General features: G+C 45.9%; 1 protein-coding gene across 10 annotated transcripts in view; it reads left to right on the forward strand.

Annotated features, from left to right (window-relative positions):
• Positions 1 to 14,377, forward strand: part of ncoa2 (nuclear receptor coactivator 2) — a 440,942-nt gene that overhangs the window by 325,384 nt on the left and 101,181 nt on the right. For all 10 annotated transcript variants that reach the window (XM_072467588.1, XM_072467595.1, XM_072467593.1 and 7 more), the window contains 4 exons: positions 986 to 1,087; positions 1,191 to 1,331; positions 3,660 to 3,807; positions 5,825 to 7,100. In XM_072467588.1, coding sequence (XP_072323689.1) covers positions 986 to 1,087; positions 1,191 to 1,331; positions 3,660 to 3,807; positions 5,825 to 7,100 — 1,667 coding nt within the window. The remainder of the gene's footprint in view (positions 1 to 985; positions 1,088 to 1,190; positions 1,332 to 3,659; positions 3,808 to 5,824; positions 7,101 to 14,377) is intronic.

Consider the following 14,377-nt stretch of genomic DNA (forward strand, 5'->3'; position numbering starts at 1 on the left):
GGGGAAGAACTTCTTCATGCAGAGAGTGGAATTCGTTGCCTAAGTTGGTGGTGGAGGCAGAGATCCTAAACTCTTTTTTAAAAAGTATCTGGATCTGCACCTTAAATGCTGTAAGCTACAGGACCATGGGCTGGGTACAGGAAGGTGGGATTAGAAAGGGCACCTGGGCATCCTCGGGATGGCATCGACACGGATGGGCTGAATGGTCTCCTGTGCTGTAACGTTTCTATGGTCTATAGTACAGAATTGCTCCTAATTTGAGGCTAATTGGCAATTTGAAACCATGGGATAGTTAATGTGAGAAATGGAAAAGCATGTTAAAGCTTGTTTTTCGGAAGTCATGGCTGAACTATGTTTGATCAAAGTAGTGCTGTAACGAATATCGGGGTGCCCGAAGTCCGAAAAGTTCCATTCACCAGTGCTTGCATCCTTTGCTTTGAGCCAAGAATGTCTGAAATAAATGCAAGTCTGTCTAATAAATTTGTGGACCTGTCATAGCTTCAGCGTACACATTACGTGAAGTGTTTGGTTTGTTTTCCGATAGCTTTTTTTTTCTCTCTCAAAATGGTCCCAGAAATAGGAGGATGATAATGTCCAACAGTATTCTTTAAAATAGTCGCTGGCTGTCAGTTCACCAATAGCTTCTCTTCAATTTCTTTTAAATTTGGCAAAGATGTCAGAGTTTTGTTTCACTACTGTTATCTGTGAACTAAGATGAGAGGCATTTACAATTATTTTGAATGCTGATTCCAGATGTGTTTTATGCAAAGCCAGAATATCTGTTCACTGAACACGGCCCTTAACACTCGTCAATTCATGATGTCTACTGTACGGACAGAGTGAGGGATATAATGGAACTTGGGTGATGTGTATTCTCAAACTAGTAATTGTTACAGGCAAAATTATATTGGTTACAATGTAGTTTGTGTATATATATTTAATTGTGTGTGTGAAATCTATCACATTGTAAATAATCCTCTTTCAGATTTACAGTCCTGTTTGATCTGTGTTGCAAGGAGAGTTCCTGTGAAGGAAAGGCCACAGTTTGCTAACACTGAAAGTTTTAACACAAGACATGATTTAACAGGTAAATCAACGCAACCACATTTTTAATTTGAGATTTTGCTCGTACATACTGAAGATTTGACAAATGAAATTTGTTTCCTCCCCTCTTTTTTAAAAAAAAAAAGGCAAACTAATATCTCTGGATATAAATGCATTACGCGCATCGATGAAACCAGGCTGGGAAGACTTAGTGCGACGGTGTATTCAAAGATTTCACCTCCAAAATGACAAAGAGATTGCATTTGCTAAGAGGCATCATCATGAAGGTAAGGACCTTTGGAGATGTGGGGCTATACAGAATTAGATAAGTGTGCATTACATATCAAAATTAAATTAAATCACAATTAAAATGAAAGCAAAGAAATCAGCTTTTGAAAACCAAAAAGACAAATTAACGCTGGAACCTTTCTAATAAGACATCCGATCTGAAATGTTAGCCCATATTTTCTTTTTCATGTGTTGAAGGACTTGCCATGTATTTCCAGCATTTCCTGTGTCTTTTCTCTCTTGGATATAGTACTGTGTAAAATGGGATATGTGTGATTAATTTTGCCAATTTATCTTTCCCTACCCTCTTAACCTGACAGCTTTTTTATTTTGCTGGGTGGGCTTTGTTACAGGCTATTTGACTGCAGTGGATGCTACAATTGAGCATAAGAACATAAGAACTAGGAGCAGGAGTAGGCCACCTGGCCCCTCGAGTCTGCTCCACCATTCAATGAGATCATGGTTGATCTTTTGTGGACTCAGCTCCACTTTCCGGCCCGAACACCATAAACCCTTAATCCCTTTATTCTTCAAAAAACTATCTATCTTTATCTTAAAAACATTTAATGAAGGAGCCTCTACTGCTTCACTGGGCAAGGAATTCCATAGATTCACAACCCTTTGGGTGAAGAAGTTCCTCCTAAACTCAGTCCTAAATCTACTTCCCCTTATTTTGAGGCTATGCCCCCTAGTTGTGCTTTCACCCGCCAGTGGAAACAACCTGCCCGCATCGATCCTATCGATTCCCTTCATAATTTTATATGTTTCTATAAGATCCCCCCTCATCCTTCTAAATTCCAACGAGTACAGTCCCAGTCTACTCAACCTCTCCTCGTAATCCAACCCCTTCAGCTCTGGGATTAACCTAGTGAATCTCCTCTGCACACCCTCCAGTGCCAGTACGTCCTTTCTCAAGTAAGGAGACCAAAACTGAACACAATACTCCAGGTGTGGCCTCACTAACACCTTATACAATTGCAGCATAACCTCCCTAGTCTTAAACTCCATCCCTCTAGCAATGAAGGACCCTGTCCCAACACCTGTGCCTTAGCACAGACAAATAATTGCCAATCTGCCTTTCATTCTGTCAGCTGTGACTCATTTGGTAGCACTCTTGCCTAGAAGGTTCTGGTATCCAGCCCCACTCCAGGACTTGGGTGCTGACACATTCGGTGCGGCACTGAGGGAGTCTGGACCATATTTTGGATGAGATGATAAACTGGTCTGCCTTCTCAGGTGGATGTAAAATATCCCATGACATTTCAAAGAAGAGCCTGGGAGTTGACCCAAGTGTTCAGGCCAATATTTATCCCTCAATCAACATTACTGAAACAGATTATCTGGTCATTCTTGTATTGCTGCATATAGCAGCTGCTATGCTCCCATTACAATAGTGACTACTTGTGGGCAGCACGGTCGTGCAGTGGTTAGCACTGCTGCCTCACGGCGCCGAGGACCTGGGTTCCATCCCGGCCCCGGGTCACTGTCCATGTGGAGTTTGCATATTCGCCATGTGTCTAAGTGGGTCTCATCCCCACAACCCAAAAAGATGTGATGGGTAGGTGGATTGGCCACGCTAAATTGCCCTTTATTGGAAAAAAATAATTGGGACTCTAAATTTATTTAAAAAGAATAAGTGACTACTTTTCAAATATACTTCATTGGCTGTAAAGCACTTTTGAGATCTGAACAGCTATTTATAAATGCAACCTTTTCTCTTTTGAGATTACATTAATTAGCACAGGTTAGAAATTGAAGCTGCTGTCTTGTATAGTTCATTGGATAAGCTCAGTGAGCCATTAGGAGAGCCAGCAAGCATGTTTTATTTAACTATAATGTACAGGAAAAGTTTAAAGACAATCGTTGTGACGGCTATATAATTGATTTAAATCTTGCATTTTTTTTTAATTATACCGTAACCTTTCAATTTGGGTGCAGCAGAGTTGAGAATGAAGTTGTGAACTTTATAGAGATAGACTCGAGAAGTCCCATAGTTGATCCCTGATTTATGGCGAATTACCTGATCTAAACCAGGGCAGTGTTGAGAAGGCAAAGATTTGCCTGAATGTTCCCCAAGTTAGAGAGGAGAAATTTCTGTTTTCATTCTGGTGGCAGCTACTGGAAAGTGTGCTTGTGAAATTGAATTTGCTCTTCGACACATTCAAACAGTGGTCACCTGAGTGAGATATCAAAGGGCATGGAATGGTATCCCAATGTTACTCAGCACTTTCATTTTAAGAGATTTTTCAAAATAGTGTATGGCTGATATTTGGAACATTTAAGACAATTTTCTTATTTTTCTTCCTCTCAACTTATCTGAATTGTAGTGCTGAGGCAAGGACAGGCTCTGAGTCCCGTGTATCGGTTTTCGTTATCTGATGGCACCATGGTTGCTGCACAAACCAAGAGCAGGCTTATGCGCACTCCAAATACCAATGAGCCTCAATTTATCATGTCACTGCATGTTGTTCAAAGGTAAGCAAAAACTCCTCCGCGTTGATTTAACTAACTTTGTAAATGCATAAACCATTCAATCAAATTTACGACTTAAATTTGTTTCGAATGTGACAGTAGCACAGAAGGATCCAACATGATATCTTTAAGTTTATTATGAACTATGATGTGCCTGATTCTTAATTTTTGGGTTCCACACTAGACACATATTGGCCTCATACCCATATGTAGATGTTGCATTATCAATGATCCAGTGTGTCCCTCCTGCTACTCGATATCTAGTTTAACTGGAGCATGAGATGGAGTAATAGACTCAAACACAAAGACATGCTGAGCCTCAAACTCTGAATCAGAGCAATGAGGCTGATTGCTGCAGGCTCATTGGCGATGGAAGAGATGACAGGGTGGGGATGCCCATCACCCTCCTACACCCACACCATACGGAGAGAGGTGGAAAGCATGGCAACTCCGCCATCCACCTGCTGGCAGCTAGTTGAGCTACTTATGTGGCCAATTAAGAGCCATTTCCATGTTGTGAGGGTTGTCGTCTGGGGAGACTACTGAGTGAAAACTGGCAGTGGAGTGAGACGCAATCCTCCTTTAGGCCACCTGATGGCCCATGATGGGGGGCTCTTGTGGCAATTGCACCGTTGGTGCTACATACCCACCCCCAACTCTCCATTCGCCAGGCCGTTTCCCCCAACTTACATCAATTTCTTGGAAGACACCCTGCCACTGAGGCATGTTCTCTATTAAGCTACAGCTTCAGCAATGATCACTAACCCCCCCCCCACCCCCTTATGGGGTTGCAGCTGCTGGGCAATATGCTGTCCCAAGTTGTGTGGCTTGCCAAAGCGGAGACATCTCCTGCTTTTGAGCCCAATGTCATGCCATGCCAGTACATGACAAATTCAGACTGCAGCCTCCTGTTTGGACTCGTACTCCGAGATAGAGTGACAGACTCTGGCTACACCTCTGCTTTCACCTGGCGTAGTGAGGTAGATACATCTTACATAAGAATTAACAGAATGTAGTTTTCGGTGAAGTTGGGCAATATCCTATGCTCTGCTGTGGCATTCAAGTCGAGCTGTTCCAAAGCTTGCTAATTCCAACTTTCTGTTGTAACCTTATTCTGCTCGGTCATTCCATCTGTGTGTGCAAGGGAGAGAAAAAGCATCTCAAGACTGTAAAGGTGAGGTTTGGCCCACCAAGCTGTCAATCACCAAAAGCTCTAAATTCAACTCCGCTATCCCTTTCAACTGTGAGAAAACAACGTAACTCCTTTTTTCAGTTAACCCAGAAAGACTGGCTCTCAATGCTGTGTAACTAGGCTGATTGGGTCAAGATGCTAAATTTAGCACTATAGAAATATAGTAATTTTTTTAAATCCAGTTGAGGTAATATAATTCAAGACAAAGACATTGCATTCTGACTTTAAGATGGTTTGAACTTTCAGCAACATAGTATGTTAACTGTGAGTTTTTTATCAAAATAGTGTGATGACTGTAAATATTATTCTCTTCCAGAATGATGCATTCTAATATAATTGATTTAAATGATGAAAATCTGGAATAGGCTGGTATTAGAACATACAGTGCAGAAGGAGGCCATTCGGCCCATCGAGTCTGCACCGACCCATTTAAGCCCTCACTTCCACCCTATCCCCGTAACCCAGTAACCCCTCTTAACCTTTTTGGTCACTAAGGGCAATTTATCATGGCCAATCCACCTAACCTGCACGTCTTTGGACTGTGGGAGGAAACCGGAGCACCCGGAGGAAACCCACGCAGACACGGGGAGAAACCTATGCAGACACTGACCCAGCGGATAATCGTACCTGGGACCCTGGCGCTGTGATGCCACAGTGCTATCCACTTGTGCTACCCTGCTGCCTCTATTTGTTTTGGTCAAACTGTAAAGTACAATTTTGAAAATATAAACTCTTTTTAAACCTTTTATTTTAAAACACATTTTAATAGTATGTGTTTCGTATTTTAAGTTCCGTTGTATGATTTGTATATTTTGTTTAAAACTGCAGAGAACAAAATGTTTGTGGGATGAATCAGGAAGTAACTGGACAAGGAATGGTGAAACCAATGAATCCAATTTCCAGTAATCCAGCCATGGCAAGTGTTTCTGCTGCAACAACCAGTCAAGAGATGGCAATGCACAGCAATACAAGCTTTTCTATGAATGGCCTGAAGGAGCAACCAGGCATGGGACAAATGCCAGGGAGCAGGTTTGTTACAGGTGGAATAAACCATGTATCAGGCATGCAAACAGCCACTCCTCAGGGTAGTAACTATGCACTCAAAATGAACAGCCCATCAAGAAGTAGCCCTGGCATAACTGCAGGGCAGCAGAATTCGATGCTTTCGCCGAGACACCGTGGAAGTCCCGGTATGGTTGGAAGCCCTCGCATCTCAGCTAATCAGTTTTCTCCCTTGGGAAACTTGCATTCTCCAGTGGGGGTTTGTAGCACCACAGGGAATAGCCATAGCTACTCCAGCAACTCCCTCAATGCACTTCAAGCCCTTAGTGAAGGTCATGGGGTATCACCTGAACTCAAAATGGTTACTTCACAAAGTTCTCCTGGAAGCATCAATTCCCCACTAGTTAAAAAAGGGAGCATGGACTCCAAAGATTCTTTTGGATTGTTTGGTGAGCAGGTTCAAACGGAGAATGCAGCTGGACAGTCGGAAAGTGGACTTTCTGGAGAGCAGAAAGATTGTCATGAAAGTAACTTAAATCCATTTGGTGGTGGAGAAAGGACTGATGGGCAAGGCAGAGGGCATGATGGCAAAGGTCATACCAAACTCTTACAATTACTGATCACTAAATCTGATCAAATGGAATCTTCCCCTTTGGCAAGTGCCACTGGGGATTCTATTAAGGACTCCACGGGAAATTCATCAGGACTACTGTCTACTTCAGCAGTGACATCATCCACAACCAACACCTCTTCATCACATGGGCCCTCATTGAAAGAAAAACACAAAATTTTGCACAGACTTCTGCAGGACAGCACTTCTCCTGTAGACTTGGCAAAGCTGACAGCAGAGGCCACAGGTAAAGATCCCAACCAGGACATGAGCAGTTCAATTCCTGGGACAGAAATAACTGTTAAACAGGAGCAAATGAGCCCCAAGAAGAAAGAAAATGCACTACTTCGTTACTTACTGGATAAAGATGACACAAGTATGCATAATATTAAGCCTAAACTAGAACGATTGGACAGCAAGTTGGATTCCTGCATGAGCACTAAAACAACCATAAAGTCTGAGAAGGAGATTAACTTTGAGCCATCTGAACAGGTGATTTAATTATTCATACAGTTGAATAATAAAATGTGACGGTCATTTTTTTAAATATTTGTTTTGGTGTTAGAGGTGCATGGTCCCACTGGTGAAATTTTTGTATCTGGGATTATTGGATAATTCTTGCGCTAAAATGGGAAGTCCTATTAACTACTAAGATACGCTTTATACAATCCAACCTAGTCACTTCATTGAATTCAGAGGATCAGATTAGTTCTGTGTCTGTGACCACTCTGGGCAGAACAAAGTTTCTCTTTTGGGGGATGGGAGTGAAAAGCATTGACCAGTTTGGGAAAAAAATGATCCATGCTTTGAGTGTGGAAAAAAAATTAAATATCGTTACCTGCTTGGGGAATATTTTGCCAATGCTATTCTATATTAAGTGATTGGGAGAATCATCTGGTATTTCATACTGTTTTAAATGTATGATCGTCAGGAAAAGGATGACCAACATTGCTGCTTTCATTAATGATGCTTGTATTGAAAAGCTGCATTTCTATGTGTGTGGTGTATAATTTTTGAAATGACCATTGTCTCTTCTAATGCTATCCGTATGGTAAAACATTTTATTTACACCACAATATTCTATAGGTTTTTAAAACATCAGTTCCCACACATGCTCTTTGCAGTAGTTCTTTGTACAGCTCCATTAATTGATGGCACAAATTAATGGGAGAACCATACCAACTGATACTCTGAGTTACTATGTCCCATGAATTCATTGTGTTTAGTACTGTAGATTAGGTGCAGGTTTCAGGCAATGTTTCTCCACTTTATATTCTTCACATTCACTTGAGGGGACTACTGTTTCCTGTGATTTGGTTCCACAGGCAGTGTTGTACCGTTCTCCTTTTACTCCATCCCAACACCTTCTCGTTCTCTCCACCCCCCGCCAACAAACAAGCAATAAAGACAGACCCATTGCCATACCCATTCCTCGTATGAGCTGAAACCTTGAGCATCTGCATGAATATTAGATAGCAGTGAGGTGAGGGTATTATCAAATTACAGCCAAAGCCAGTTGTAGCCTTACCCAATATTCATGCAGAGCTCTCTGGATAGCGGTCAGGAGCATGGTTGTTTTGATGTTTTTCCTTTCCCTTCCTGAGTTTTTTTGGAAAATATTCTAATCATAGAATTTGCAGTGCAGAAGGAGGCCATTTGACCCATCAAGTCCACACCGGCCCTTGGAGAGAGCACTCTACACAAGCCCACACCTCCACCCTATCCCTGTAACCCAGTAACCCCACCTAACCTTTTTGGACACTAAGGGCAATTTAGCACGGCCAATCCACCTAACTTGCACATCTTTGGACTATGGGACGAAACCGGAGCTCCTGGAAGAAACCCACGGGAAGAACGTGCAGACTCTGCACAGTCAGTGACCCAAGCCGGGAATCGAACCTCGGACCCTGGAGCTGTGAAGCAACAGTGCTAACAACTGTGCTACCATGCCTCAGGGCGCCGAGGACCCGGGTTCGATCGCAGCCCCGGGTCACTGTCCGTGTGGAGTTTGCACATTCTCCCCATGTCTGTGTGGGTTTCACCCCCACAACCCAAAGATGTGCAGGTTAGGTGGATTGGCCATGCTAAATTGCCCCTTAATTGGAAACAAAAAAAAAAATAATTGGTACTCTAAATTAAAAAAAAAAAAAGAAAATGCTTAAATTAAAATTTTAACATTTCATACAAAATTACAAAAAACACAAACTAGATGCAAACAACCAGAACCCCAAACACCAACCCTTCAACCCACGGAACAAGAACCCCCCTCCCCTTAACAGCTAACAGAGACCAACTCAGGACAGGATGGTGGCGCAGTGGGTTAGCTCTGCTGCCTCACGGCGCCAAGGTCCCAGGTTCGATCCCGGCTCTGGGTCACCGTCCGTGTGGAGTTTGCTCATTCTCCCCGTGTTTTCGTGGGTTTCATCCCACTGCAATAAACCATGTAACAGGCTATGCTAAAATTGCCCCTTAATTGGAAAAAATGAACTGGGTACTCTAAATTTAGAAAAAAGCAGAGACCAATAGCGCCACGGTCCCAGGTTCTATTCCCGGCTTGTGTCACTGTCTGTGCGGAGTCTGCACGTTCTCCCTGTGTCTGCGTGGGTTTCCTCCGGGTGTTCCGGTTTCCTCCCACAAGTCCTGAAAGACGTGCTGTTAGGTAATTTGGACATTCTGAATTCTCCCTCAGTATCCGAACAGGCGCCGGAATGTGGCGACTAGGGGCTTTTCACAGTAACGTCATTGCAGTGTTAACGTAAGCCTACTTGTGACAATAAAGATTATTAATATATTATTACAAACGACAGCGCTTCAGCTCAATATTTAAGATCGCCAACATGGTGTAAAAGAACACCAATTTGGAACAGAAGCAGAACATGTGTGTGTAGTGAGCAGCCCTCTCAAACAGCACTCGCCTCAACGAACCGATTCATCCTAGCCTTCGTGAGATGCGCTCAAAACACTGCTTTGAGCTGTATCAAGCTCACTAACACAAGATGCCGTGGCGTTTAACCACCATAGCGCCTCACTCCATATCTCCTCGTCCAGAACTGGCTCTAATTCCTCCGCCCATTTTGCTTTTACTACTTCACTGAACTCAACTCTTCCCCTCCAATCCTTTTGTACATTCTGGACGTGCTGCCCTCCTCCAACCGGAATGGGAGAGATTCCTCTCCAAAAAGGATAATAGCAGCACCACCGGAAATCCGAGAGTATCCTCTTCACAAAGCTCCGTATCCAGAGGCACCTAAACACGTCCGAGCATGCCAACCTGAATTTCTCCTTCAATTCCTGCAGGCTGGCAAACCACCCTTCCAGGCAAAATCACTCACTCTCTCCAGCCCTTTCTCTTTCCGTGCTCCAAATATGGGGTCCAACCGTGCCGACTCAAACAGGTGGTTAGCACAAATGGGAGTCAGCCTAAAAGCAGCCCCCCAGCTTAAAGTGCTGATGGAGTTGCCTCCATACCTTTAACGTGCACACCACCACTGGGTTCGCCGAGTACCTTGTCAATGCTGTTACCAATGTCCCCAAACTTGTCCCTCTACATGACCCAGATTCAAACTGAACCCAGAGAGCCCCCTGAGTCCCCGCACCACTCCAACACCACCTCCGCATTGGCCGGCCAGTAGTAATGGGGCAAGTTTGGAAGCGCCAGACTACTTCTGAAGAGCCTCTGTCCGAATCCTTGGCACCTTAACCACCCGAATATAGCCGGAGATGAGCAGCTCGACCATTCGTAAAAACGACTTGGGCAGGAACACTGGGAGATACTGAAATAAAAACCGAAATATCCGCAAGATATTCATCTTAACCGATTGGGCCCGCCAAAGATAGTGGGAGACAATCCCACCTCTGCAGGTCCACCTTAACTCGACTCACTAAGCTCATACATTTCAACCTCTGGAGCCACTCCCAATCCCCTGCCACTCCGACGCCAAAAACTAATCCCCACTAACTGAAAAGACTACCGCCCCAATCTGGCTCCCCTCTCCGATGCACCGACCACAAAATATTCGCTCTTCCCTATCGTCAACTTGTAACGGAGAAGGACCTGAAACTCTGCAAAATACCCATAATGTTCCCCATAGTCAAACCTGGGTCCCTCCGGTACAGCAGCAAATCATCTGCAGTTAAGGATAACCTATGCCGCCCCACCCCCTCGTAACAATACCACTCAACACACTTGAGGTCCTCAAAGCAATGGCCAATGGCTCAATTGCCAGTGTAAGCAACAGAGGAGACATCGGACTCTCCTGTCTCATCCCATGATGCAATCAGGAAAACCCCGAGCTCATGGTGTTGGTGCAAACGGGGCCGCATACAACAGCCATACCCATGACACAAACTCGGGACCAAATTCAAACTTCTCCAAGACCACTCAACCCGGTCAAACACCTTCTCTGCATCCAATGACACAATCATCTCCGGTTCCGGAGCAGCTGCAGGGGTAAGCACCACATTTAATAACAGGGTCACATTGGACGACAGTTTCTGTCTCTTCACAAACCCCGTCTGATCCTCGCCCACCACCTCTGGAAGGAAAAGCTCCAGCCTTAATGCTAGCATCTTCCCGAATAACTTGGCATTTACATTTAGCTGTGAGATCGGGCAATACAACGCACACTCTGTGGGATTCTTGTCCTTTTTCAGGAGCAGAGAGATAGATGGATGCCTGCCTTAGAGTCTCCTCGAAGGAGCCGTGCCTAAGAGTCCCTAAACATGTCCAGCAACAACGGACCCAACTGGTCCGCAAACTTATAAAATTCCATCCGGTCCCGGTGGCTTCCCTGCCTACACGTCTCTCAATGCTATCTGAATCCCCTCCAAGCCCAGTGGCACATCCATATCCTCCCGCAATTCCTCCCCACCGTGGGAAATTACAAACCCCCCAAGAGCTCCACCATTCCCCCGTCCGTCCTCCGGCCCTGACCTATACAGCCTCTCGTAAAAGGCCCTATACACTCCATTCACGTTATCTGGGGTGGAGGCCATCCTACCCTCCAAATCCCTAAACTGCACCATCTCCCTGGCCACCTCCCTAGATGGTGAGCCAAGAGACGACTGACCATCTCCCCATACTCGTACACCGCCACAATCACTGCATCGCCCTGTCCATGGACAGCAGGTGAAACTGCATTTGCAGTTTTTTCCTGCATGCCAAGAGTTCTGGAGTTGGGTCCCTCGCATATCTACGATCCACCCCCAGGATTTCACTCACCAATTTCTGCCGCTCCTCCCTTGCCTCCCCATCCACATGTGTCGTACGCGCTATGTTCGCTCCTCAGCATCAATGAGTTCCAGAATGCACGTACAGTAAAGGCTATTTGCATATCATTAACGGGCCTGACCTGGTATTCTCCGGGGCCTCCGCGATGCTCCACCTCCACTGGGGGCAATTCCTGACAGCGAGATTCACTTGTGCTTTTAAAAATCATGAAACAGGCGCCGTGGCTGCTGAGGGAGCGGGAGGGTACGGAATGTGTCCAACATCGCCGTAGTTTGCTGACAGTCGTGCCGCGGGCCAGTGGAAGTAGTGGGTAGTGGGCTGTGTGGGGTCGGGGTTGACGGGCACGGAACACCATTGCCGTGGCCTGCAAGGCAGCCATGCAGCTGGGCATGCCGCTGACTGCCCACTGTGAACTTAGGGCCACAGGTCGTATGGGTGTCCCCCAGGGCATCCCCTAAGGTGTCCTCTGGCCCCAGCCGACAGCGGGATGGTGAGCTCCAGCACAACCAGTGCCATCTTGTTGGCTGGGATGAGTGTGTGTGGGGAGTGTAATGTGTATATGCAGCTGCAGCTTCTCAGCCTCCCGAGTGCCAATCACGGACCCAGTGAATCCCGCACCGTTTCTCATTGGAATCGATTGTGTTCCACTTGGCGCCGGTGTGAGCTCCTCCACGATCGCTGAATCGGCCCTGTTGCGGCGCCAGTTTTGCTGTCGTGGAACTCCGCGAATCCTGCACCGGCGTCAACACTTAATCTCAGGAATGGAGAATCCTGCCAATATAATTTCAGAGATCCCTTGGTGCTTTGCCCTTCAAAGATACTGTTAGGTTCTTCTCCATAATCAAAGCTGAGATGGCAACTTATTTGGAGAAAGAGAAGCGTGCTCACTATATTTTTTTATAATTGATTTATGTGATGTGGGTATTTATTGCCCATCCCTCGTTGTCCTTCAGAAGGTGTTGATGAGCTGCCTTCTTGAACTGTCACAGTTCCTGAGGCATAGATAGGTACACCAACAGTGCTGTTAGGGATGGAGTTCCAGGATTTTGATCCAGCGGCAGTGAAGGAACGGAGACTTTTTCCCTAGGGTAGAGGGGTCAATTACTAGGGGGCATAGGTTTAAGGTGCGAGGGACAAGGTTTAGAGGAGATGTGCGAGGCAAGTTTTTTACACAGAGGGTAGTGGGTGCCTGGAACTCGCTGACGTAGGAGGTGGTGAAAGCAGGGACGATAGTGACGTTTAAGGGCCATCTTGACAAATACATGAATAGGATGGGAATAGAGGGATACGGACCCCGGAAGTGTAGAAGATTGTAGTTTAGACGGGCAGCATGGTCGGCACAGGCTTGGAGGGCTGAAGGGCCTGTTCCTGTGCTATACCTTCTTTGTTCTGATCACCGCCCTCAGCGCCTCCCACAAACTTGAGGGCGAGACCATCCCATTGCTGTTATGCTCTACAAACTCTCATATGTCCCTCAACCCTTGCATAATACCCCAGGTCCACCCTATATCTAACTGCCACCCCCTGCGACACTCCACCCTGATCCACCCAGTGCGGGCATGGTCAGAAATAACCACCATCGAGTACTCCGCCGCCTTTACCCAGCAAGAAGAGTCCGATTCATAACAAAATAATCAACCCTCGAATACATCTTGTCTACTGAGGGATAAAAACAAGAACCCCTTTCCATGGCGCACAAACCGCCACAGATCTGCCCCTTTCGTCTCCTTCATAAACTTAGACAATACCTTTGCCATCCCAACCAGGACCAACGTCTCTGGCTTGGAGCGGTCCACTTTCGGATTCAACACACAGTTCAAACCACTCCCCAAAATCAATTTGGTGGATGTCCAGATCCGTTGCTGAGCCAACATCCGCCTCATAAACGAGACATCGTCCCAATTTTGGATGTTACCTGTTCACTAGGACTACCAACTTTCCCTCTGATTCCCCCCCGCGCCCATCACATAACGTCCCCACTGATCTGCCCAGAATCGGGCCCTGTTATTGATTAAAATCGCCACCTCCCAGGTCCTACAATCAAACCCCGGGTGGAACACCTGGGTCACCCAGGCTCTCCGGAACCTAGTCTAGTCCCGTACGCACAAATGGGTTTATTGTAAAATCACCACAACTCTTTAAATGCAAAAAAAAAAAACCTTGCTCTCTTTACAGGTTGTCGTCCCCCAGCCTTGCACGTTCCAGGTGACTAGCCTCATCAGGGGCCTCTCACCCCCACTCCCAACAAGTTAGCCATTACCACCATGATGCGACATACCTTCATCACAGTTCCTTGGCCCCAGGCCCATCTAAAATGGCCACCAGCCCCACCCAATGAGTGAGACAACGAAAATCCCCTGGTCACTGCTTGCCCCTACTATGCACCACCCCTCCCTCCCCCCGGAACTGGCAGACTGCCTGCTGCCTCCCAAACAAACATTCTAGATTCATCAAGCCTCGCCAAACTGGCCCAGCAAGTCACAGCCCCTCTCCCCACACCACTCCCAATCACTAGCCTACCCCTTGTTTGGGAGGCAGA

Source organism: Scyliorhinus torazame, chromosome 11, assembly GCF_047496885.1.
Source record: "Scyliorhinus torazame isolate Kashiwa2021f chromosome 11, sScyTor2.1, whole genome shotgun sequence".
Classification (NCBI taxonomy): Eukaryota; Metazoa; Chordata; class Chondrichthyes; order Carcharhiniformes; family Scyliorhinidae; genus Scyliorhinus; species Scyliorhinus torazame.